This window comes from Nicotiana tabacum, chromosome 14 (assembly GCF_000715075.1).
Source record: "Nicotiana tabacum cultivar K326 chromosome 14, ASM71507v2, whole genome shotgun sequence".
Classification (NCBI taxonomy): domain Eukaryota; kingdom Viridiplantae; phylum Streptophyta; class Magnoliopsida; order Solanales; family Solanaceae; genus Nicotiana; species Nicotiana tabacum.
In genome coordinates, this window is record NC_134093.1 from 95,898,539 (window position 1) to 95,926,231 (window position 27,693).

Sequence of the window (27,693 nt, forward strand, 5' to 3'; positions counted from 1 at the left end):
TAAGTTAAATGTGAGTGTCCAAATAGGTTTTTCGTGAAATTTTTGCGATTTGGTCGTATCTAATTAGCACTTGATGGATGTTGGCCGAACTTGGGTTGATCTTCATGAATATCCACTTTTAGAGCTAATCTTGAAATATAATCAGCATTAAAAACAATCATAACTTAAAAACAGACATTCGCTTCTTCTTCTCCGCTTCTTATGTGTTTGTTCTACTACCACTTGTCCGTCTTCTTCCTTTTCTTTGCACAAATAAGAAAGAGAGTGAATCACGAAAGAATTTGGATTTGCAAACTTCAATAACTGCCATTTTCAAGCTAGCAAGTTGTTCTAAAGGATGTTGGCCTAACTTGCGCATCCTCCACCCTTTGAAAGATTTTCAAAATTACTAGTTCAACTCAACTCTAAGCCACTCGTGGATTGTTCAATTTGTAATAAATAACACGGAAGAGTGCAACCCGGTGCACTAAGTTCCCGTTATGCGCGGGGTCTGAGAAAGGACCGGACCATAAAGGTCTATTGTAAGCAATTTTACCTTGCATTTCTGTAAGAAGTTATTTTCACGGTTTGAACCTGTGACCTCCTTGTCACATGACTGTAACTGTTACCAGTTACACCGAGACTTGCTTTCAAATAACACGGAAGATTTGGTAGAAAGAAAGTGGGGTCAGAGAAGGAGACATCATTATTCATCATATAAAGGGTATCATTAGATAATGTTCAACCAAAAGAACATTAAATATATAATAAAGTTGGGGTAAAAAAATAAAACCTTGTACTCACAGTCCTAGATTAAAATTATATACAAATTGGGTTGTGATAATAAATCAATGTCACTTACAGAAAATCCTGCCTAATCCACTTACAGGGCCTAGTGGGTGGCGTTGTCTAAAGGTTTAAAATACAAAACTGGCCCATAGTTAAAAATTATTTGTATTTGCTAGCCGAAAATTATATAAAATTTACATAATTTTTTTTTATATTATATACATACAAATAATATATATTTTATTGACAATTATTTGTAAGAACAGCTAAAAATATACTCTTCCGGAACGCAAGTGAATCTTGCTAATCAATTTTCTTTTGTATGTGTCAAGATTTAAGAATTTACTCATGCCCAATTGCCATTTCGATTGCAACTCATTTTTCTTTTCATTTTCCTTATTTTAAGATATGTTTTATGGTTTTGATTTCTGAACATTATAAGATTCAGGGGCGGATGCAACATAGAATTACTGGGTTCAACTAAATTCAGTACTTTCGACGCAGAGTATAAATTTATGTGTAAACAATCAGTAAAATTACATAAATAGTAGATATTAAACCCATAACTTTAAATACTGAACTAATAGAAGTAAAATTTTAGATCCGCCTCTAATAAGATTGTGTTTTCATAGTGTTTGTGAGACACGAAATGTAAGATATGTAATATATTGATTACTTTATAACAGTAGGAAGGTATTTGATTTGTGATTACGAAAACAGTTTTCCTTGAAAAATAGAATAAAGAGTTCCGATATTGTTACTGATTTAGTGAATGAAATAATTAAGAAACATAAAAAACGGTTGAAGTTGGAGTGCGGTGTTATTCACATACTAGATGCGTTGCGACCGGAAAATCTTTTTGGCGTGCACCGAAAAGATATGGTTATGGGAATTCTTTTGTTAGTTCATAAACTATTTTGTTAAAATCTGTAAGATAAATAAAGTCTCTTACATTTGAGACTCCAGTTAAAGGAAAAAAGGTGCTCAAGCCAGTATTCCAAAAACTCCCTCGTATATGTAATTGTTTACCCGAAAAACGAATAGAGTTAAATTTATACATAGTTCTAAGGATACGTGATATAAATTGATACAAATTGCGAAAAATATATAAATAAATATCGAAATTAGTTATAAAAGAAATGAATACAAACCGAATGAACTAGTTGGCCTAAGCCTTCAAGTTTATCACCTCCAAACTGAGTGAAGAGCAATTGATAGAAAAAATAATATCACTAAATATCAAAAGCCAAAAAACATAATATTTGCTCTCTTTTCTGTATATCTCAGAATGAATGTTTGAATCAATGAATGTCCCTTTGTACAGATGATAATCACTCTTAATATAGTGGGGGAATCCTACTTTTGGATACAATTAAAAATACATAGTGGGGATCCCATGAAAGATTAATAAATTAGTTTTTCTTTGAGTCAAGCCATGATTTACGCCGAGATTCTCTCCCCAAATGCGGCTATAGTGTCTTTTTTGTTTCTTGGCTCGATCTCGATCTTGGCCGATCTCAATCTCGGCCGGTCTCTGGTCTCGAGCTCGACCTTGACTCGGTCTCGATCTTGGCCGATTTCGGTACTGATCGGTCTCTAGGTCTCGAGCTCGATCTTGACTCGGTCTCGATCTTGGCCAGTCTCGGTATTGATCGGTCTCTGGGTCTCGAGCTTGACAACCTAACTTCGTATCATGGCTTGATATTACAATGATGAACCTTGGACCATCGTGTTCCAATCTCGATTATTCATACGAAGGGCAGACTCGATTTTGACCATATACAGATAGTCCCATCGTTTCTCGGAAAGAAGATGACGAGAAACGATATGAATTTCCGAAATTCGACTTGGTGAATGATGATATCATCGACGAACCCGATTGTGACGTATGCGACAAACGTCCCGTCGGTCCAGTTGCCAAGGCATTAAATGCGCGCCAGTCCATGGTCGGCCACTACCGGTTTTGAATTGTCGTTGTGAAACCAATAAATAGCTACTTTCCTCGTCATTCCAAACTTTTACTTTCAAATATTTTTCATTCCTATCTTCATAGTTCTTTGCCTTCTCCAAAGCTCTCTATTTCCAGGTTTTCAAATTTCTTTGCTTATTCTTCTTAAAATACCAAATACTTCAATCTCCATTCTCCTTTGTTCACAAAAACTAAATGGCAAAAACATTTAAAACCGTTCAGCAAAAAAAGGTTGCTTCCTCATCTCGGCCGGCCGGCGAGAAACTAGTGGTGGAGCCACGCCTTGAAGAACTTATTCTCGGGGTGTGTGTTATTGATTCTGACTTTAAGGTCGAGAAACCCTCATCGGTTGCTGGTCGATGCGAGCCGTTATCGAGATATATATGCTCGATACCCAAAAGTCTTCTCGATCTAGTGAAGAAAGATTGCAATTGGAAAAACAAAGAGGTTGTGATAGCGGCACCGGAGGAAGCGATCACTACCCACGTGGAAGGGTACCTGAGTGTTTACACTTATCCTTTCATGCTGGGTCTTGGCCAAATTCACCCTTATTTCTGGAGGATTGTGATACTGCTCCGTTTCTTTATGGGCAAAATCGACGGGCTTCCTTTCACCCTCGACCACCTCGTAAGATTATATAGCCCTCGGCTCTACCGAGGTGGGATGATAAAGCTTCAACGCCGGGCTACCAAGGCGTTCACCTCGAGTATAGATGAAGACAAAGATCGGGGATGGATGGGCCAGTTTATTCGGGTGAAGACCTCGGACCTAATCTCGGTTGAGAGTATGCCATTTCCTGAGAAATGGAATATGAATCATAAGTATGATCCCGTTTTTAGTTTTTGTTGTTTTTACTTCTTCATCTTTCCTTATTAGTGTTTTTTCTCGACGCAACCGTTGCTTGGATGCTGGGTGCGGTTCCCCATCTCGAGAACTGGGCCAAGAGCCTGGTTTCGACGTCAACATACGCCGAGCGCGCATGGCGTGATTTGTCAAAGGGCCGGTGGGAGGCTCATACTCATGGTAAACTTTCTTCTTGGCTTACCGATTTGCCTATCGTTCAAGCATTTTTTTCTCAAGTATGAGTTTATTTACTTTCTCCTTTTGTAGGTCTCGGAAAGGATGCGGCTATGAGACCCTTGTCCAGTGATGAAAAAGCTTTACCACCTGTCTCGAAACCGGCGATGGTGATTATGAGAAAAAGGGCCTCGAACTCCGAGGGTCAAAAACCTAAGAAGAGAGCGGCTCGTAAACCCAAGGGGAGCACAATCCCACGGACTATGGAGTCAGTCCAAAGATTAAGGGAAGAAGAAGAAGAAGAAGAAGAAGAAGAAGAAGAAGAAGAAGAAGAAGAAGAAGAAGAAGAAGAAGAAGAAGAAGAAGAAGAAGGTGGTTCTGGGCTGGTGGCCCGTGCATGAGCTGGCACCGATATTCAGAAAACTTTGGGACTGGTGGGGGCTGATACTGCTCCGTCCAGGCTCGATGAGGTTGAGGAGGAGACTCCGGCCCAAGTTCCCGGGCCGAGGAGAATCGAAGATGCTTTACCTCGGGGCGAAGGGACCGTTGAAGAGGCGGTAGATACCGATGCAAAAACCGGGCTTGAGGCTTGTCAAGATAGAGGCGGCGTCCTAAAAACCTACTTGGGGCAATAGAGATCGGGGATACCCCATCGTTTCCTTTATTTTCACAGTCGATGATACGTGATGCTCAGGTCGTAGAGACTTGTCACGGGGAGGGAGCCCATAGAGAGGAAGATCCTTTCCGTGGTTATTTTGTTAGGGTAGAAGATGCCACCGGTCTGAGTGATTTGGAGGCTCCGAAGAAGAGCTCGGGCGAGGTGGGAGTTTCTTGTCTTTTCAACGAAGCTCAACATGCCGTGAATCGGGTAAGTTCATTTTCTTATTGTTGATACTTGTATTTTCATACTTATATTTTTTTCCTTGTATAATTCCTTCTTTCTATTTGTGTAGGCTTTTGTGCTTCATCACGAGGTGTTTCTCCGATCCCGAGGGGAGCTGAGCCGGTACGAAGTCGAAATCTGAGGGGTTACTGAGGAGAAAGATGCCTTCAAGCTTCTCAGTGAGCACAGAGAAGGAGAAGCAAAAGGACTTCGGGCTGAGCTAGAAGTAACAATCTTTCCATAACCTTATTGGTATGTATACATAATACTCTTACACCCAAGAATCATATTATAAATCACCCTTCTTTACTCCAAACCTGAAAGTGAAGAATTGAGGAAAGAAATTCTTACCTCTTTGAAGCCCTAGCAAGATCCTTGTGAAATCTTCAAACCTTGAACAAGAAATTGATGGATAAATGACTAAGTCTTCACTTTCTCTCTCTAAAATGCTCTCACCTCTCTCTAAAATATCAGATGAAACCCTTCAAAATGACCCCCAATAGTATTTTATAAAAATAAGGTCGGGTTTATAAAATCAGAAAAATAAAGCTCCAGAACAGGTGTTGCAGTTGCATATATGGTTATGCAGACCGCATACCGGTCGCATAATCGGTGTCCAAAACTGGCAGACATCTGTTTGTGTATGCGGTCACTATGCGGCCCGCATACCTGTTCTGCGGTCGCATAGTGACCGCATAACAGTTATGCGGTCGCATAGTCGACCGCAGATTTTATCCAAACTGGCCTTCTTCCGCCTCACTTCTGCGGCCATTTTGCGGCCCGCAGAGTGATTATGCGGTCGCATAATGGATCGCAGAAACATATTTTTCTGCTAAAAATTTTTCTTTACTTCCTGGTGCATTGTTCAACTCAAAAAGTCTGAGCCGCGGCTCGCAAGCTCGCCGCGAGAAATTTCTACAATCTTTGTACTATTTGATCTACCTCAACACCATAAAAAAAACTTAATTTCCTTAGCAAAACTTTCCGTATCACTACATATACGTCAACATCTGGTCAACCTTTTCAATTGAATTTCGAAACCTTGGAACTTGGTGTTCCAAGTCATTCAAAAGTCTCACCGGACCCGAACCAATTACCCCCGGCAAGTCACATAACAAATGTAAAGCATAAATTGAGTAGTAAATGGGGAAACAAGGTTATAATACTCAAAACGATGGGTCGGGTCGTTACAGAAATCTCGTGCAAACAATGATAACCGCACGATAGAAACCTTGTGCCATAATAACACTTCGCACGGCAGAAACCTCGTGCCATAACCAAACAGTCATCTCAACCAAAAATCACGAAATTAACACATAACAATTGGAACAATGAAATTACAACAAGGAATCCTACAGTTAAATAATAAATACGAAATCAAGAAAATAGGTAATTCAACTAAACATGTTGCACAAATTACAAGTAAGAGATAAGGCACATAGACATGTGACATTAGGCTAAACAAAATGGCTACATGTGCTAGAGTAACTCAATTAAGGGAATAAAAAGGAACTATTTAGCAAAAACCGTATTTTCAATATTTTAGCCCGAGTACGCACTCGTCACCTCGCGTACTTGGCCTTCACGTATTGCAATTTACCATAACAGTACCAAATCATAAGGAGAATTTCTCTCACACAAGGTTAGACAAGTCACTTACCTCAAACCTTGCTCAATCAATCAATAAGAAGGTCTTTCCCTCGATTTTTCCAACTCCGATTGGCTCGAATCTAGCTAGAACAATTACATACTATAAATATGACTAATAAGCAACTTATTTAAATAAAAAAACTAAGACTTTAGAAAAGAATTAAAAAATTGCTACAAAACGTCGATCCGGGCTCACGTCTCGGGACCCAAATTGTTTTACAAAATATTAACGCCCATTCAACCACGAGTCCAACCATACCAAATTTACCAAATCCCGACATCAACTCGACCTCCAAATCTTAAATTCTTATTTTGAAATTTCTAGGCCCAAATTCTCGAATTACACCTCAAAAACACGTAATCCAGTCGGAATACTCGATGATAATTCAATATTATCAACTAAAATGGTCACAAGTGAGTTACCTCAAGATTCCCGTGAATTCTCTCTGAGAAATTGCCCCCAGCCGAGTGTTTAAACTCCAAAATGACAAAAATATCGGAACCCTTCTATTTTTAACACTGCCAGTGTTTTTGCAACTGCAATACACTTGGCCGCATATGCGCTCTCGCAGATGCGATGCTCCCCTTCGCTTCTGCGGCTTCCCTCGCTTCTACGGACAAAAGGTCCGATTTTGCGAACTCGTTTCTGCGGCAACACTGCCGCTTCTGCGAAGCAGTCCTCCCTCTCACTTTTCGTTTCTGCGATCGACCCGTCGCAGGTGCGACTCCGCTTCTGCGGTCCACCTACCCGCTTCTGTGACCACTGCCTCAGTCACGCCTGGCCGCTTCTGCGAGCTCGCACCTGCGAGCAAAATTCCGTAGGTGCGATTGCACCAGAAGGCAGAATTCCAGCAAATGCTTCAAGTCCAAATTTGATCCTTTAACCATCCGGAATCCACCCGAGCTCTCCGGGACCTCAACCAAATATACCAACAAGTCCTAAAACAGCATACGAACTTAGTCGAGGCCTCAAATCACGCCAAACAACGTCGAAATTACGAATTGCGCCTCGAATCAACTTATAAATTTCAAATTTCCAAATTTTACATCTTGTGCCGAAACGTACCAAATCAATCCGGAATAACTTTAAATTTCGCACACGAGTCATAAATGACATAGCGAAGTCATTCCAAGACTCGGAACCCCAAACGGACATCTATAACACCAAGGTCCACTTCAACTCAAACTTATGAAGTTCTTAAACTCTCAAAAATTCCAACCTTCCATAATAGGCGCCGAAATGCTACTGGACCATCCGATACTCAACCCGAACATATGCTCAAGTCCAAAATCATCATACGAACTTGTTGGAACCTTCAAATCCCGATTTCGAGGTCGTTTATTCAAAAGTCAAGCCTTAGTCAATTCTTCCAACTCAAAGCTTCCGAAATTAGAATTTTTCATCCGAATCAACTCTGAGCTTCCCGAAATTCAATTCCGACCACACGTACAAGTCATAATACCTGAAGTGAAGCTACTTATGGCCTCAAACCGCCGAATGATGCGTTAAAGCTCAGAACGACCGGTCGGATTATTATAAATATATTTTGTATATATTTAAAAATATATTTCATATATATATATATATATATATATATATATATATATTGAATTATTATATTAATACTCCAAATATACATTGTGTATATTTATTTTGAAAAAAATTATGTATTATATTTATCAAAATAATATAATATTATACCAATAAAAATATTTTAATATACACTTCATAATATATTTAATAAATAGTTATTTAATATATTATACCAATTATATAAAATGTATATAATATTTATAATGTTAATCGTTATACAAGCATTCATATATACCAATAAAAAATTATTTATTCCACCAAATAGTTATTGAGAGAGAGATAAAGTACCAGTAAAACCATAGTTAATACAAAATCATTCATAGAAGAGAAAGGAAAGATAAAAATCATATGTTGAGCATTAAATTAGCAACTAAAGGCTTGGGTTTCTGAAACGCGATTTTCGCTTGGAGGAGCGTCAGGGCGATGGGAATATCGGAAACCAGCTGGATTATGTTATGATTGCAAATAAATAGTTGCCGCAAATGTTAATCAAGTAACTAAAACTTTGTAGAATATTTTAAAATATTGGACAATTATGTTTTTTCGTCCTCTTTTTTTTTACATATTTTGATGCTTTGAGTCCAAAAAATTAATATTTTGGTTACAGACTCCTTCAACCCATCTCCAAATTCTCAGTGCAAACGAGACAATTGTCTTGTCATCAAAATTCGGAAAAAAAGAAGAGAAGTTAAAGATATTTAGGCTGGTTTACGTTACTACTTTCGTTCTAACAGCGGTCAAAGTCTAACTCAATCATCAAAATTAACATACTAAATAAGTTACTGCAGGAACTATGATATTGCAAAAAATTAATTAAAGAAGAAACATTTTCGAATATATTATTATGCCCAATAATATGCTTAATTACTTCACGCTGATATGATATGAAATTAAATTACTCCTATATGCTTATTTAATACTGAGATGAAATAAGATTATCGGAAAAAGAATAAATGTTTTCTGATAAAGGTAAATATTATTTAGGCGAAAAAATGGGCAAGTGCACGTATAGCTATTCTTAGGATGCTATTTAGAGATTAGCTCATACTTATTTTTATTCTGAAATTTTAAATTAAAAATTTTAACTTTAAGACAATTCAATATATTTTTGTCCTAAAAATTTGAATCGAAAAAATAAAATTTAGGACTTACTGACTAATTATTAGATAACAATCCTTTAGATTGACTACCTACCGCCATTTCTACCGAAAAAACCAAAGGGCTTTTTTAATTTCATAGCAGCCCAAACCCAAAAGGACGCGAACTGCTCTGGCTCTATGCGAAAAGGAAAAAGAAAAAGAAGTCAGGAAACTAAGAATCCATTTGGATAAACTTATTTTAAGTGACTTTTAAGCTTAAACTATAAATTAAAAAATTTAGAGGGTATTTGGATTGGCTTTTAAATGAGGCCAAATAGGTTTTTAAGCTCTTTATAATTTTTTTCAGTATTTGATAAATCTATAAAATGCTTAAAATAAGTTAAAAACTGCTTAAAACAAGACAAAAGAAATAAGTTGGGCAACCCCAACTTAGAACCTGTTTGAATTGACTTAAAAAAAGTGACTTTCAGCAGAAATAACTTTTAGGCCAAAAATGCTCTTAGTTTTTGATTTTTGACTTATTTTTATCATTTTAACTTAAAAAAAAGTGGATAAAAGTAATTTTTTACTTTATCCAAACACGACTTAAAATCTTTTTGGTTTAAAAAAGAAAACTTAAAATAATTCCTTCCAAAGGAGCTCTAAAACTAAGAGAATAAGAAAATAAAAAAAAAGGTTCTCGTGTTATTGGTCAGTGGTAGTTTCGTGATATTACAGAAAGAAAGGGACATATTCAAATATCCGCCGATATATATTAACGTCAAGAGTGACGTGTCAGACTCATCAATTTCGAAATCAAAACGAGTCTTCCAAGCCCTACACTCTACACCCTTCCTTTTGAAAAGAGAAACACACCGTCCTTCAATCTCTACCGTTTAATATCCATCCACGTCATCAATCCGTGTCTCTCAAAATCAACGGCTAAAAATCAGTCTCCCAACAAACACATTTTAACCCTATACTTTGGTTAGTTAACTCAACCCTGGTTACTCTTGTTCCCCAAACCCTGACTCGGCCTCGAGTTTTCTCGACTCGCCTCCCCCAATATATCAAGCGATAGAGTAAAGAGTTTTTAGAGAGAGAAATTAGAGAGAGAGAGAGAAAAAGAAGAAAAATTAGGTTTTCTATATGTATTCTCCTTTGCCGTAGAAGATACCGGAAAAGTTTGAGGAATTTAACTTCTAGTCCTAAATTTTATCTATATTTCAATTTGGTCCCATAGTTTTCAGAAAGTTCGTATCATATGAGTTCTGGCTCTGATTAATGGACGAGATTTGGGAGAGAGCGGTGGAGACGGCGTTAGACGGCGAGAGAAACTTCGGTTCTGTGCGAACCCTAACGTTAGACGGAGCTGTTAAGTGTATTCATGGTAAGTTACCTCCTCCGTCGATTTTCGAGAAGTTTCAGAATCTCGAGCACCTGTCGATTGCAAACATCGGTGTTTCGTCTCTAGAACAGTTTCCTCGGCTACAGAATCTGCAGAAGTTAATTTTATCGGACAATAGAATTGCCGGAGGCCTCGAGTTCCTCGTAGATGCTGGTTTAAATTCACTCCGGGACCTCGATTTGTCGAATAATCGGATTCAGGATATCAACGATCTCCGGCCGTTGGCTGAACTCCGGCTTGTGTCGCTTGATCTCTATGAGTGTCCGGTTACGCGAGTTAAGGACTATCGATCTAGGGTTTTTGGATTGATTAGGTCGTTGAAGTATTTGGATAAGATGGATGCGGAGGGGAACGAGAGGCCGGAGTCGGATGATGAGGAGGAAGATGAAGAGGAGGATGAAGAGGATGATCCGGGGAGTGGGGAAGTTGATGGAGAAGATCGGCCTTACAGGATGAATAATGGACATAGGGTTGGGAGTGAAGGAGTTGTAGATGTGGATGAGGATGAGAGTGATGCTGATGAGGAAGAAATGGAGATAACTCGAGGGATTAATGGGTCGAAACATGATGGTTCGAGTTCAACTCACCACTCAAATGGTTTTCGAGTAGAGGCGGTTGGGGATGGAGACGACTAGGAGGATGATGAGGATGATGAAGATGAGGATTTTGTGGAGGAGATAGATGAAGAGGGTGATGAGGAGGATGTAGTGGAGGTTCATGAAATAGAAGACAGTGATGAAGAGGAGGATGGTGTGGAAGATGACGAGGACGATGATGATGATGACGATGATGAAGAGGATGAAGAGGAAGTTGATAATGATGATGGGGATTTTGCAGAGCCAGAGAGCACGGGGAGGTTAAATAGCACTGAAGGGGAGATTGATGGGCATGAGCAGGGGGAAGATGATGCAGATGAGGATGATGATGGGGAGACAGGGGAGGAGGAGCAAGGTGTTGAGGAAGATGGTGATTTTGATGATGACGAGGAGGCTGAAGATGAGGTGAAAATCTCTCCTGTTTTATATAGTTATGTTTTCATTTTAATGTGTTACATGTCATAATTGGTTGTTTGGTTAGAAGGCTTTCTTGCTAGTCTATATTAAGCGTAATTTATTCTGTTTTATTTGCTAATGTGTGGATTGTTTATTTTGTGTGTTAGTTTTGTTAATTTCTCTTGCTGTTTGTTTTCTAAGATATGCATGTCCTGCAATGTTTGACAATTTTTCTAATTTATGGTATTTTCTTGCTTCAATCTGCGTGATTCATGTGCTTATTGCTGCCGGAAGAATTGTCATCTTATTTGATCTCCATAACCATTGATCAATTTGATTGTTACACGATTGTTGCTGGAAATACCAGTAATTTTTGGTAGCATACTGGTTAGAAAGTCTTGTAATATCAGATTACCCCCAAAAGAAATATTAATTTCATGTTAGTATGAACCTGGAAGTTTTGATGCACAGGTGGTTTCCGTTGCCACCTTAGAAACCAAGCTGATTTTGTGATCCCTTTTTTTTTTTTTTTTAAAAGTGGTAATTTCTTGTTAGATCAAGGTGGTGTGGAATATTTATATTATTTCTGCTTGAATTGTGTTATTCTACAGAAGAGTGACTAAAGGGGGATTAATCAGAAGTTATAAGGGAGGAATAACTTTTGGCACAATTTATTTGTGTGAGATCTTGACCATAATTTGGTTATTCTACTCGAGTAATGTGCATGCAAATACTCATAAAAAACATGCCTGCAAAAGAAGGTTCCAGTTGGATTACATTTTGATTGGTGAGAGATTTTGTGAGAATTCTCTTTGAAGTTTCTTTCTCAATTTTTATACTTGCAAACTGAATGCTAAGGCTCTAAGTGCAGTGATCTAGATTCACAATTTTCCTTGTCTTTTGTGGGTCTGCTTTTGTGCCATCTCTTTGTTCCTCCTTTTCTTCCTAATAGCTTATTGCTTTTATGCACAATCTCTTGATTTCCAAAATTTTGGAATCTAAAGTTTGCTGTGATCTGCCCTGTCCCCATTGAGCTTGTTTCTCTCAAAAGAAATTTCCTTGAACCTCTTTTTTTGGGGGGTTATCTCCTCCTGGCTTAAGATAGTATTATCAGTTACTTACAAAAGGGGTGTTGGATTATGATGTTTTTAGTCTTTCATCTTTTTGTTGGTTTTAAATTGATGTACTTTAATGGATCTCCTATCAATTCATTTTTTGGACTTTTACTTTTCTGCCATCATATCACGTAGAGGTGACCATGTCAATTGCCAAAGTATAGGGAATGTTACCTTGTCGAATCTGCTTATGTGCTATTCTGCATTTTCTTAGTTTTCATGAAGTGGTTTTCTATTTTCTGACTAAAAATTCGTTGTGTTTTTTCCCTTTTCTGTCATCATATATCATTATCTTCCTTTTTTTTTTTTACGGAAAGGGCTGTTGAATTTTGCTGCTAAGGTATATGCGTTGTTGAATTCACTGCGTTCCTTCCCACTTTTCTGCCTTGGTGTCGTAATGGTTATTTTATATATTTTTTCTTGCTGCTAAAAGATATGTTTTCTGAGTTCTATTGGCCTAAGCTTTATTGGCATATTTAAATGATCTACTTCCACAGATGTGTTTTATGGCCTTTTAATTTTATCTGAACCTTGGTAATTGTTTTAAGGTTAATTTGGTGATCATTATCTTGTTTTCTCCTTAAAATTTTGCATCTTAGGGTTTTGCAGTATATCAGTTGACCACCCTTTTCTAGGTTTGCTGAGCTTACTTGCCTAATTTTCATTTAAATGGCAGGAGGAAGATAATGGCAATGGCTACCTTGTTCAACCAGTTGGTCCTATTGAAGTAGATGATGCTGAAGGCAGTGATATGGAGCCAGTAAATGGTGATGAAGATCCTGAGTTGGAGGAAGAAGTTGAAGATGAAGAGGACGACTATGGCGAAGTTCAAGAGCTGCCACCTTCCTCCTCTCAAAAGAGGAAGCGGGACGACGATGATGATGATGGTGGTGAAGAAGACGACGATGAAGAGTATGCAAAGTCATCCAAGCACCGTTAGTGACTTTATCTGTGGTGGGTTTGACGAAAGAGATTAAGTTGAGGAATAGATTTGTCTGGAGGCTGGAATTAGTTGACTGTTGAACATCTTTTCATGGACAGGACACAAGTTTTGGTGGGAAGTTCAGGTCTGAGAGGTATACAAATGTTCAAAAGGTCGTTAGTAAATATTGGCCGTTGCCTTGTGATTCAAATGGCAGTTGATCTCCATGAGTAGGATGTTGGAGGGGAATTTGAATTGGGGGAAAAGCTAAAAGAAAACTTTGGCTAGTTCTACAATAGTAGTAGTGATAGAATTTGTTTTCCGCCTTTTTTCTTGAATTTAAAAAGGACGCTTTGCTTTTCCTGGGGGGGTAGTTTTTAATTGGCTTGTAAAACAGTCTTGTGGATAGTTGTCTCAGTTAAGTGTGACCGTTTATCATTGTGATGAGTCCGTCCTTGATCGAATTATGTCACATGCAGGAATTTGTTGTCAGCCTACCTTTACAGCTAATTTTTTTTGGCAACTTGCAGGTGGTGCCAGATGGCAGCTGTTTCTATGTCAATTGATTGCACCTAATCGCTGGTCTTCCAACCATGTGAGCGAGCCATGATATTGGTACCAACCGGTCGAGAATATCGTTAAATAAAGAAAAACAAAGAGGAGAAAAAAGCAATGGTCCCATAGGCAAATAAAGAAGGAAATTCTGCGCTTGTATTCTGCTATAAATTTTTATTCCACTTGCCTGTCCATCGGTTTGGTATATATTTATTCCGGATTTTTGGCCCTCGTAAAAGTATTTTGGGCTTGAAGCCCAAAACGGTGGGTGGTCAAATGATCAAAGAGGATACGTGCGCCTGGAATGGATTGAGTTGTTACGTTGGAAGGTGATTAAGGGAAGAGTAGGCCAGTGAGTGTACTGAATTTGGGCCGGCTTAAGCATAGCAGGCTTCGGCCTGGCTTGGGTCTTTGGTCCAAGTTGTCAATGCGCGTGAACTTCAAGCTGAATGGGATTCCTCTTTGTTTGTTTATTTATTTGTACTTGTAATTTTAAAGCAAATTACGAACATATGTAGCGCGTGCGCGCGTGGATTGTATTTGATTTCATGAACCTTGATTATTTAATTCAAAGGAATGATATACAACCTTCCTCCATTCTTCCTTCTTCACCCGGGCCCCTGCCCCCCTCAACCCAATCCCCAAAAATAGGGAATGCTATGAGGGTGATTATTGTCATTACATAAAGTGGTATTTCCTTGAGAGAATAGGTGCACGACGTAGTGGTCGAGAAATTACTGAATTTTAATCTCATTACGTGTCGAATTGTAATGTATTGGTCACTAAACCATTTTGGTTTATAGTGTAATTATTTTACGTTGTCCGTTTTCTATTTATATGTGCTCGGGCAACTTTTATGAAGTTGAAGTACAGTAATATAAAGGAGGCGGAACCAAATGAAGTGCTATTATTTTCATTAAAAAGTGCTATTCCCTTCGTTTAAAAATTTGAAAGATTTGATTTGAGACGTTCAAATCTTTTGCTAATTTTTATCTTAATTCAGACATCTATTTTCTTTTTAAATCCTTTAAAAATAACATTCACATAATTTAGAAATAAATAAAAGGTATTATAACTGACACCTTCTTATAATAAAAAATATTAAAAAGTTGCGATTAAAGAAAAAACGTTCTATAAAATAATACTCCACTATACTACTTTTGAAATAGCAAATAATGCCAATATCTTGCACATATATTGAGACGTCCCAGATAATTTGCCATTACACGACCAAATAATTCTGTAATGTTATTTCGCACACCCACTCTCCACCTCAGAGCAACTCAAATTTCATTACCTTTTATCCCCTCTCCCCCAACTCATTTTTTGAAGTCTCCAACAATGTTAATCTTCTTAGCCCCATCGTCTCCAAAGTGTCTTCCATCACAAAAACACAACTACAATCACTATGTCAATCCCAAAACAACTCACTCCCCTTCACAATTCAATGTCAAATCCATGGCTAAAGAAAGCAGCGAAACCTCAAGTTCCATAGAGAAAATTGCTATAGTAAGTGGATTAATATCTACACCAGTAATTGGATGGTCTCTTTACACTCTAAAAACAACGGGGTGTGGTCTGCCACCTGGACCTGGTGGTTCAATAGGTGCACTTGAAGGGGTGAGTTACTTAGTTGTGGTTGGAATTGTGGCTTGGTCACTCTACACTAAGTCTAAAACTGGTTCAGGTTTGCCCAATGGACCATTTGGTTTGTTGGGTGCAGTTGAAGGCTTGTCATACTTGTCATTGTTAGCCATTTTGGTTGTGTTTGGGTTGCAGTTCTTGGATCAGGGTTCTATTCCCGGGCCACTTCCTACAGATCAATGCTTTGGTTAAAATCTGTTTGATTACATTCAGTATATAATAATTTACTTCTTTTAATCCAAGAATCAGAATGAAGAAAAGATCAAAATAATTGTACTTTAAGATTTTACTTATGATTTTTGAGTTTTTTTTGGAAATGTAAGTCTTGGAGTAATGGTAAGGTTGTTTTCGTGTGATCTATATGTCATATGTTCGAGTCATAAAATCAATCAATAATGTTTACATTAGGATAACATGTCTAATCAAAGCCCCTTCAGGTACTCGCTAGATAATGGTTTGGAACAGGCCATTGAATCGTTATCCAATGTTATGTGGCCCTGGTTTGTCTAGGCAGGCAATAATCAAAGAGACACGTCGGGTTCTTTCCATTTCTTCCGGGGACAATGATGTAAATATGAGTTTTGCAAGTAACATCGTTTATTGTCACAATTCGAGTAAATTTGGTTGCTTTTAAAGTTTTATATTTTATTCCAACTTATTATTTACTCTGTATTATTTACTTCCGTGGACAAAATGTTCCTTGGCTTAACTTTGAATATGCATTGTTTGACCAAAAATATAGATTTTATTTCAACTAATTAAATTTATACGAATGAAGGTTAATCTTAGTTAATAATAATATCCTAAAGACAAAATTCCCGATGCTAATATAATAAATAAGCACGTTGATCTGTTCCAAAAGCTATGATAGTGTACAATAGTTAATATTTAAGAACCCAAACAGAAGCAATGTATCATTAAATAGTGATGAACAACAATAAATAATATTTATGTAAATAGAACGAACGAGTCACCCGAGAAAGGATGAAATCGGTGGATGTTCTTTCTGACAATAATGAATGATGGACAAGCCTTTGAATATCTGAGTTATTCTCAGATCTAGTGAAAAAGCGTGGACAAGAATCTTAGTGAAAATGTTATTTTTGTAGGCTTGCAATAAGATCAGATTCTCTCTTTAAAGTCAAAGTATACTTTATAAATGAATATATGTCCCCTATCATTGTGTCTCTTTCTATTTATAGGGAACATGTTTTTAAAATCTCTAATAGTACAAGTGCAGAGAATATTCACTCTTTAATGTCCTATCTTGAAACTAGCCATTATAACCTTGTCAAGGATATTCGACCTCGACCTCGATCTTTGATTCCTCGACGTCAGTCTCTGCTGACTCTTCGACCACGACCTTCATTGTTAATTAGATCACTTTGACACGTGACAGCCTGTGAATGTTTTACTAATGCCATTTCGACTTAAGAGATAGATTTTGACCCATACAGTTAGTTCCTCCGCTTATTGAGACCAACTTCGCGGTGGGTTCGATGAGCGGATCATGTTATTGGTGGTTGAGCTAACCAGACGGACTACACAGGTTGTGGCTGTTGCAGCGAGCAGGCGACATGTCCCTCTCTGTGGGCCGCGTATTTCAAATGCTTCAAATTTTTTGGGTGATTCGCTGGAGTTATGTTGTCCACGGTCGGGATGACGTCATGATGTCATGCGTCATTATGACGTATATTCCCGATGCATCACTCCGTTTCGTGTGTGACCTTTGATTAGACCTGCCGTTTCGATTTCGGTGCCAATCATGATGAACCGTTTTTTGGTTTTAGTGCCATGCCTTTTATAAATAGAGATCCTTGAACCTGATTTTGGAGTTTAAACGCTCTAACATTTCAAAGCACCATACCTTTTTCTTGCTCTCTTCTTCTCTGCTTCATTGACCTGTGTTGTTCTTTATTCCATCTCGTTTGTTACTCTCGTCCACTGTGTTAAATCATGTCTAACGTGTCTTTTGATGCTAGTGAGGGGAGTCGTGTTGCTCCCTTGACAATGGTGTTCCCCTCCCATGGGGAGAGCATTCTTGCTACCGTTGAGGATGAAACCTTCCCGTCGGTGGAGGAAATAATCCCACATAACCCTGACTCCAGATCCGATTTCACCAAATCACCAGAGGCCAAGCCTAGAGCTTTCCGATCAGTGATGACGGTGAAGGAGTTAGCGGAGCTCAAGGCCAAATTCGGCCTTCCTAATCATATCGAGTTGATCCCGGTCGAAAGGGACACGGTACAGGTCCACCGTCTTGGATATTGCACCCTCTATACCTACCCCTTCCAAGTCGGCTATTCTTTCCCTCTCTTTTCGCCGGTGGAGGAGTTCTGTCGCCACTACGGCATTTGTCCTGCTCAGCTCGCGCTGTACGTCTATAAAATTATAAAGACGCTCACTAAGTTCGCCGAGCTGGACGAGGTCGAATTGACACTGCGACACTTAATACATCTTTTTGCCCCTAGCTTTTATAGGGGAACGATGTTGAACCTTCACCACCGAGGTGGCAAATGCTTGGTGGTGAAGATGGATGACAAGGCCAGTCGTCAATTCTGGTTTAACTTCTTTTTTGTCTGAACCGAGGACGTTGTGTCCAATGTCAACGACTTTTCTAAGGCTTGGAACTATACTCGTAAGTATCTGGTTTTTCTCTCGTGTTCGGTCCTGAATTCTGACTTCTTACCTTCTTCTTTTGCAGCCAAGAGCTCTCCTCCTCCTTTGGACGCTCATATTTCTGACTGGGTCGAGCGGCTCTTCCCTCACATCGTAAGGATCCGTGATTGGCCAAGTTTTTTCAAGAAATTCAGGCCTGCTCTCCCTTCGACTTCTAATCTCTTTTCTTTGATCATGGCCGCTCCATTTCCTATTGTGTACGGATTCGTTTTGCTGAATTAATGCTGTCTTTTTCTCAGGCAGGGGTTCTCGGAGGAGCTGAGCACCAGTGCCCTCTTTTGAAAGGCGGTCGCTGCATCATCGGCTTTGGCTCCTGTTGCAACTACTACACTGTCCGTATCGGTCTCAACTTCTGCTGCCATAGTTGGGGAGCCCGTCTCTGTTCCATCTGCAACTCATGCTCCCCAACTTTACTATTTAGTTAATGAGGACGATGTCTCTCCTGATGACGGTAGTCTAATGCCTCGTAAGAGGAGATCCGTGGATACGGGGGGAGAGGGGCCGGCGGTCGTTGATATGGGAGGTTGTGGATTTTTCCTTTGTTGATATGGGGTCGTGGTGATAGAAGGAAGGCTGTTGCTGAGGAGGACGTTGGATCTGACTCCGACATGGATATAGATGAGTTGAGGATGATCGATGAGGGGCTTACTCAACTCGAAGTGAGGTTGGAAGGGGGTTCAAGGACTATTGCGATCCCGATGAATCGCAACCTTCTTGTGAAAACTGAGGAGATAATCCCCTCCCTCGGCCCTCTTTGTTCTGAAATTGAGGGTATGACCCTCGAGACTATAAATGACAGCACCCTGTCAAATAACATTGCTGGTCTTGCCCTTTGGGTAAGTATATTTGATGTCCGTTATTTTCCTTACGTTTTGCTCTTTCGTAGGCTCTAACTCTCTTCGTTCGTTTTGCAGATTGCCGTCCTGGAGATTGAAAGTGCTCGTAGGGAGCAGAGACATAAAGATATTTATGTGAAATTGAAGGATAAGTACTTCAAATGCCTTGAGAAGTACCGGGAGCTCCGATGCCGGCTCCGTGAAAGCGGCGATGCACGACAACTAAGGAAATACTTGAAGGAAAGAGATGAGGAGCTGGTGCGGGTAGTGTGGAAGTGCAACATCTTGGAAGGGACGTTGAGGAGAAAAGAGAAAGAGCTCGAGCTTAGCAGGGGGTAGAAGCCCAGTGTAGTGATCTCCAAGCTCAGATAGTCTTGCTGCGAGGTCAGCTTGAGAAGTGTTAATTCAGGGCATAGGCTCTTAGTGGCGAGGTCGCCGAGAAGACGGAGGAGCTAGAGAAGGCGGAGTCCGCTCGGTCGGAGGATTTGAGGAAGACGGAGTCCCTTGAGGTGGTGATACGAACTCTCCGTTCCGAGCGAGAGAATGATTTGTTAACGACCTTATTCACTTGTGGATTCCGACTTCCCCAACATTCCTTGTAACTTGTACGAAGAGTGGATTCATGCCGAGGCCCGACTAGATGTGCTTCGCGAGTTGCATGTAGCGGGCTCTATTTCTGCTGCAGACTTTGAGGGTGCTCGTGTCAAGGCTCGCGAGGCTCATATTGCTTGTGGTTATGATCCAACTACTCCTCGTCCTAGTGAGGAAGAAGAGGGGGATGAGGATTCTATAGATTACGATGAAGACGAGGCCTCGTATGATTCTATATACCTTCCGGGCGAGGATGGAGAGAGCGCTGGGGGCCAATCCGGTAAGGGTATCGGTGGTATGGGTGGTGATTCCGTTGAAGACCGAACTGGCGAGGGCACTGAAGGTCGCAATGGCGATGTCTAGTAGTTTTGTTTTTAACTTTTTTGTGTTTTTTGCCGGCATCTTCAAGAGCCTTTGTAAAAAATTTAAGTATGAAATATCAAAGTTGTTCCTTACATCTTCTTCTATTCCTGTGGTTTATTTTCTATACTTGATTATTTTTTGCTTCTATTGTTTACTCGTTTCACTTTTTGTCCTTCTCATTATTATTGTCTTTTAGCTGGCCGTAGCCTTGGAGCCGAATATTCATGGGTCATATCAGCCCTTTGTTTATATAGGTCGAGTGTGTTTCTTCGTTGAGATTTGGCCGAGGGCCGATAGTGTTATTTGTACTTGGTTGATCTTGACCTTTTTTTAAGTTGTTGCTGATGGCCGGTAGGTGTTTGTTCGAGCTTGGTCGAACTTAGCCTTTTTTTATTCATGGCTAAGGGCAGTAGGTGTTTGTTCGAACTCGGTCGAATATAACCTTTCGTTAAATCGCATCCGAGGGACGGTAGGTGTTTGTTCGAGCGAGGTTGAACATAACCTTTTCATTAAATCACGCCCGAAGGGCGGCAGGTGTTTGTTCGAGCGAGGTCGAAGGTAACCTTTCATTAAATTGCGGCCGAGGGCCGGTAGGTATTTTTTCGAGCGACGTTGTAAATAACCTTTTCGTTAAATCGCGGCCGAGGGCCGGTAGGTGTTTGTTTGAGTGAGGTCGAACGTAACCTTTTTGTAGTCGTGGCCGAGGGTTGATATTGTTCGAGTGAGGTCGAACATAACCTTTTCGTACTCGTGGCCGAGGGCCGATAGGTGATGTTCGAGCAGGGTCGAACATAACCTTAATACCAAAAAGGTGTCCTGATAAACGTAAGTTTCTTATTACTTCAAGATTGTTACTTTGGTTACATACTTGGAGAGAGTTACAGATTTTGTGTGTTGGCTGGCGTTCCAGTCCCAGTCCCAGTCTACCTAGTCCCTTCATTGTTTGACTTGGAGAGTATTGAGGAGTTGAGCAATGAAACAGTAACAATAGTCCCTTTCTCGCGTACTTCGACGAAGTGTTCCCTTCGCCGCCTCGTTAAAAACCTCCTTGAGAAAACCTAAATGGGACAAAACTCAAGTGAGGGAAAAAGAATACAGACTTGGGGGACATTTTTTCTCTTAGAAGTTGAAGTATTTGAGGTGGCTGATGTTCCAATTATTTGGTAGTTGCTTTTCTTCCATTGTCTCTAGTTTGAATGAACCCTTATTTGCTTTGGTTGTGATTTTGTACAGACCATCCCAGTTTGTTCCCAGCTTGCCTTCCCGGGGGTCTTTGCTCGCTTGGGTTTTGGCTTTCAGCACGTAGTCCCCAACTTTAAGCGGCTGGACCTTTGCTTTCTAGTTGTAATAGCGTTCTGCGTGTTGTTTTTGGGCGACCATTCTTATGTACGCCATATCTCTTCGTTCATCGATTTCGTCGAGTTCCTGCCTTCTGCTCTCATCGTTACTCATACCTCTTTCGTGGGAATACCTTAGGTTGGGTTCTCTGACTTCGACCAGTTACTGCCTCGGTCCCATAGACCAAAGAGTAGAGCGTCTCTCCTGTGCTCTTCTTCGGAGTTGTTCGGTAGGCACATAATTCTTCTGGTAGTATTTTCGGCCACAGTCCCTTGGCGTCCTCAAGATTGTTCTTCATGATGTTTAGTATGGACTTGTTGGAGGACTCTGCTTGCCCATTACCCTCTAGGTTATACGGGGTCGAGAGTATCCTCTTGATATGCCATTTCTCAAAGAATTCGGTGGTTTTCTTTCCCGTGAACTGGGGTCCGTTGTCATATATGATCTCTTTGGGTAGGCCAAATCGGCAGATGATGTTCCTCTATATAAAGGTGATTACCTCTTGTTCTTGTATTTGGGCGAATGCTCCTGCTTCCACCTATTTAAATAAATAGTCAATTAAAACCAAAAGGAATAGTGTATTACCTTGCCGTGCTGGGAAGGGGCCCACGATGTCCATTCCTCATTTGATGAACGACCATGGGGAGGTGACTGAGTGGAGGTGTTCGCCTGTTTGGTGAATCATTGGGTCTTACTTTTGGCACTCTTTGCATTTCCTCATGAAGTCTGAGGCGTCCTTTTTCATGGTGGGCCAATAGTACCCCGCCCGTATGAGGCATCTGACTAGTGCTCGATTGCCGGAGTGAGAACCGTAATGGCCTTCATGGACAGGTTGCTATGAAGGAGGCTGTATCTGGCTGCTTGCATTCTTAGTTTCTTGGCTTCTTTCTTGTCTTCTGGGAGTGTGCCGTCCTGCAAATAGGCGATAATATGATTGCACCAATCCCAGGTTAACTTTATGGTTCTTACCTCGATTTGGTCTAGTGATGAGTTGAGGAGGTGGACTATGCTTTTATCCCCGATCTTGATACTGTTGGTAGTTGGGGCCAATTTGGCAAGGCCGTCCGCTTCGGTATTCTATGCACGTGGGATCTGGTCGAGCCGATATTCCTCGAACTGAGGCAGTAGCTTGCAGATCTCGGTCTGATATTTTTTCAACTTTTGTTCCTTATTTTGGAAAGTCCCTGTGACTTGGTTGACTACGAGCTAGGAATAACATCGGAGTTTCAAACGCTTCGCCTCATATTTGAGTGCTGGCCTCAACCCTACAATTACGGCCTCATACTCGGCCTCGTTGTTAGTCATATCCGGGCACCTTATGGACTGGCGAATTACTTCGCCTATAGGGACCTCGAGTATGAGTCCCAGTCTGGACCCTGATGCATTGGATGCGCCATCGGTGTATAGGACCTAGAGGTCTTGTGTATGGAGGGAAGCTTGGACGGATTCCTTTTCGACTTCAGGCATTATTTTTGCACTGAAGTCGACGAGCACCTGCGACTTTATCGCCATTCGTGGCTGGTATGTGATATCGTGCTCACTTAGCTCGATGGCCCACTTGGCCAGCCTCCCCGATAGCTCGGGCTTACGCAAAATGCTCCTTAAGGGAAAGGTTGCAATGACCGAGATGGGGTGGCACTGGAAATAAGGTCTAAGCTTTCGTGAAGCTACGACCAATGCCAAAGCCAATTTGTTAAGGTGCAGGTACCTCGTCTCGGCGTAGACGAGTGTTTTGCTAATGTAATAGATGAGAGATTATGTACCTTTGTTTTCGTGGATCAGGACTACACTTACCGCTACTTCAGAGATGGCTAGATAGACGAGGAGCTGCTCCCTAGGTTCGAGCCTTGAAAGCAGGGGTGGTGATGATAGGTATGCTTTCAGTTCTCGTAGAGCCTGGATGCACTCAGGTTTCCATTCGAGGCCGTTGTCCTTTTTAGTATGCCAAAATATTTGTGACATCTATCAGACGACCGCAAGATGAATCTCGATAGGGCAGCTATTCTACCTGTCAACCTTTGGACTTGCTTCTTGGTAATCAAGAGCTCCGATATCCCCTCGATAGCTTTGATTTGGTCTGGGTTGGCCTCGATCCCCTATTGCGACACCACAAAACCCAAGAACGTTCCCGAGGCTACACCAAATGCGTATTTCTCCGGGTTTAGTTTTATTCCGTATCGTCTTAGTATGTCGAAAGCTTCCATCAAATGTCGATGTGGTCCTCTGCCTTTACGGACTTGACCAACATATCATCTACATATACTTTCATGGTCTTGCCGAGCTGGTCTTTGAATATATTTGTGACCAATCTTTGATATGTAGCCCCCGCATTCTTCAGCCCAAACGACATGACCGTATAACAAAACATTCCTTGGTGGGTGATGAACATGGTCTTCTCCTAGTCTTCTTCCTCCATAAGTATTTGGTTATAGCCTGAGTGAGCGTCCAAGAAACTCAACAGCTCATGCCCGGCTATTGCATCGATAAGTTGGTCGATGTGGGGTAATGGGAACGGATCCTTCGGACATGCTTTGTTCAAATCTGTGAAATCCATGCACATTTGCCATTTCCCATTTTTCTTTTGGACCATCACTACGTTGGCAATACACTTAGGGTACTTTGACTCCCTAATGGAGCCATTCTCTAATAGTTTCTCCACCTCCTCGCAGACTGCATCGTTAATGGAGGGGTTGAATTTATGTCTAACATGTCTTACTGGGGGGGAGGAACGGGTCAGCATTTGATTTGTGTGTGGCGATTTCCCTTGGGATGCCCGACATATTTGCATGGTTGAAGGCAAACAAATCTGCATTAGTTATTAAGAATTGACTTAATTTACCTGGTTCTCGGAGTTTGCAGCCGATGTAGGAATTTTTGCTACGGTCATTGAGGTCTAATTGAATGGGGTCGAGGTCTTCTATGGTCGAATCTGCATCCTCGACCATTTTGGGATCCATGATGACGTCCCTGGTCTCTCCTTGCGTCGACCTCAACCCTGTTGATTGCTATGCCTCTATTTCCTTATCTTTTTTCTGTTGGGTTACCATGCTATCTAAGGCAATGCGGTAGCATTCTCGGGACGTGCGCTGTTCTCAGTGTATGCTGAATATTTCCCATGGTGTTGTGAATTTTAATTAATTGGTATAGTATGGAGGGGATGGCTCTCATGGTATGTATCCATGGTCGTCCCACTATAGAATTGTATGCGGTGCCCTGGTCCATGTCATCTCCAGAGTCACGCCGCCGGCCAAGACGGGGAGTGTAATTTCCCCCGATGTTCGCTCAACTGCATTCTTAAAATCGGTTAGCGTGATGCAGCGCGACACTATCTTATCTTCGAGTATCATTTGGGTGAGGACTCGGGGATGGATAATGCACGCTCCACTTCCATCGTCCACCATGATACATTTGGCATCGGCATCTAAAATGTGTAAAGTAATAATGAGGGTATCATTATGAGGGAAAGTCAAACTGTCAGCATCCGACTCATCGAAGATGATACTTTTTTCGAGTCCGTCATATCATTCGCGGGTGATAGACCACTTGATCTTGTGAGTGGTGGTAAACTTTGCACCATTGATAAAGGGCATCATCGTCGCCGCCGATGATCATGTTGATAGTACGAGCTGGGGATGGCGGCTTCAGCGGGCCTCGGTGTTCACGTCCTCTAGCAAAGTTGTTTCTCCCCTTATCGCTTAACAGCTCTTTGAGGTATCCCTGTCGCAACAAGTTTACGACTTATTGTCTGAGGGCGATGCAATCTTCTGTTTTGTGCCCACGTTCCTGGTGGAACTCACAGTGGGCATCGGATTTTCTGATGTTCGGATCGGATCTCATCTTTGATGAACACTTTACCTTTGTTCCGAGTTTCTCAAGAGGGTAGACTATTTCTGTAGGTGACACATAAAAATTGTGGGCAGATAATAAATGGGGCATACCTCTGTCGCTCCGGTGAGTCCCTGTCTTTGGCCGGGATGGGCCTTTTTCATGGGGGGGGGGGGAGGTGCGGCGGCCACCCTGGCGTATGGCTGGTGCCGTTCCCTGTTGGGTCGCGAGACCGGGTGATCCCTCCTGATGTTGTCTCTTCGTTCTTTTCTGGATTCGGTTTGTACCGAGATTAGCCGATGAGTTGGTCCGTTAAGGTCGTCCTCGTCTGATCGGACCTTGACATAATAAGCATTATGGATTTCATCCCAAGTGGTTAGAGGATATCTCATCAGTTGACTCAATAGTTTTCTAGTCGCTCTTGAACCATCTCTACTCAACCCGTTCTGGAAAACCGCGATCGCCATCCCTTCGGACATGTTTGGCACAATCTTCCCTACTATGTTGAATCATGCGAGGAAGTCTCTCAGTCCCTCTCCCAAGGACTGCTTGATAGAGAATATATTGTTTACTCTTGCTTCGGCCTTCTTGGCTCCAGCATGGGTAGTTATGAACTTATCAACCATTTTCTCGAAAGTTTCTATGGAGCGGGCTGGTAGCTGTTGATACCTAATTTTGCCCTCATACTTTTATAAATGTCATATATGCTTTAAAATATCATTCCTACATCATCACCAATTTACAAGAGTCATATAAATATTTTCTATAATTTTTCATAATTTTTAAAGCTTTAAAATTGATTTTCTTGCATTTAAATTACTTGAATATGTATTAATTACCCCTTTAAATTATTTTATGACAAATTAATCATCCAAATTTATTATTTGCATCAACATATATGTTTCATAATATTTTTACTTCATCTTATATAATTGTATTGGTATTTTTTAAGCTATTTACACAGTTTTATAATAATAGCCTATATGCTATGCATAATTATATTTATTACACTATTCATGCTAAAATATCATTTTTATATTTTTATAATGTTAAGTTATTATTTTCAATCATTTTATTGTATAATTAATATTTTATTATTTATTAAGTATTTTATTTAAACAATTTTGTGTATTTAATTCTTAGCCCAATTTTAGGCTAATTTTCGGACAAAAAACAAGCCCAAAGCATTTGGCCCATCCCCAGTTCACTCTTCAACAGCCCAAAACCAAACAACCCTCTTCAAAAACCGGCCGCGACCCGACTTTAACCTGCCTTGCTCCCATTTCAATCTTGTCCGTTGATCTCAAATGATCAACGACCCAAATTAAGCTGACCCCTTTCCATATATCCCCCCCACTAACCCTAGAGACCCATTCCCCACTTCAACCATCTCTACTCTCTCTATTTCTCTCTTCTTCTTTACAAACCCTAGCCGCATTATCTCTAAATCCTCTCTGAATTCGGCCCCAATATGGAATCCTTTCGTGATTCACTTGCCTTATTCTGCTACTACTCATGCGTTCATGGTGTTACTTAGTATTTACCTATTTTTGGTAAATGCTTTCTTTCAAGACGGGCCTGATTTGGCTCTAATTTTATGAAGATCCGGCCGATGTTTCATCTATATATACTCTACAATGAATGATTCTTGCATTTTCGACCAGATTCATGGCCATTGGACTCAACTAGGGTTTGAAATTTTGATTTCTTCTTTACCGGTTCTATTATTGATTGCATGTGATATTTTCTTTCCTTATTCGTGTTTGATTTATTATTTTCCATGTTTGATTGTTTAATTTCTACCACTATATAACCCCTCCCCAATTTTTCCTTTGGACGGACCTCATTTTTACTGCTATTACTCTCACTATTCTCCTCTTTCACTCATTCACTTACTCTCTTACACTCGAATATTTTCTGAAACTGTTAAATTCTTGGCCGGCTGAAAGCCAAGACCATAATACTATTAAACGACCTCGTCCTATGCAAACACTGCTCGGAGCCCATCTCGAGGCTCTTGTGAACTCTGAAGCACTGGGAATTTGAGGTTTCACTGTCTTCCTTCAATTGCTGTTGCTGAATCAATACTGATACTCTAAGTTCCTCACTCTTTTTCTCGTTTATCTTTGCAACATGTTAGTTTTGTTTACCTTTACAATTCAAATTACTTCCCTCCTATATGATGATGCTTATGTGAATTGTGTGTGCCACTATTGTTTGGCTCAATTTCCATGCTGTTTATGAAATTTCTAATGTTGTATGATAATCACATGTTCTACTGACTATCAGTCTCGATGAGGTTTCTTTTACCATTCTGTGTGTTATGATATTACCGAAGTCCAAAGCTTCTAGATGGGTAGCTTGTTCTTTTCTAGGTGCAATAAAGCTCTGGCCCTCTTAAATGTTACTTGAACTTCTGTGATCCTTCTATTATGCTATCTTTGTTTTCAATCATGTTTGCCTTA

The 27,693-nt window shown here is 40.5% G+C and overlaps 1 protein-coding gene and 1 pseudogene across 1 annotated transcript; both read left to right on the forward strand.

Moving 5' to 3' along the window:
• The first annotated feature begins 10,094 nt into the window (after window positions 1-10,094).
• LOC107786380 (acidic leucine-rich nuclear phosphoprotein 32-related protein-like) lies at window positions 10,095-13,869 on the forward strand (annotated as a pseudogene).
• Window positions 13,870-15,410: 1,541 nt separating this feature from the next.
• On the forward strand, window positions 15,411-15,788 carry LOC107786379 (uncharacterized). Its single transcript, XM_016607845.2, has one exon. It carries the CDS (start codon window positions 15,411-15,413, stop codon window positions 15,786-15,788), a length of 378 nt encoding a protein of 125 aa, XP_016463331.2.
• Window positions 15,789-27,693: the final 11,905 nt, after the last annotated feature.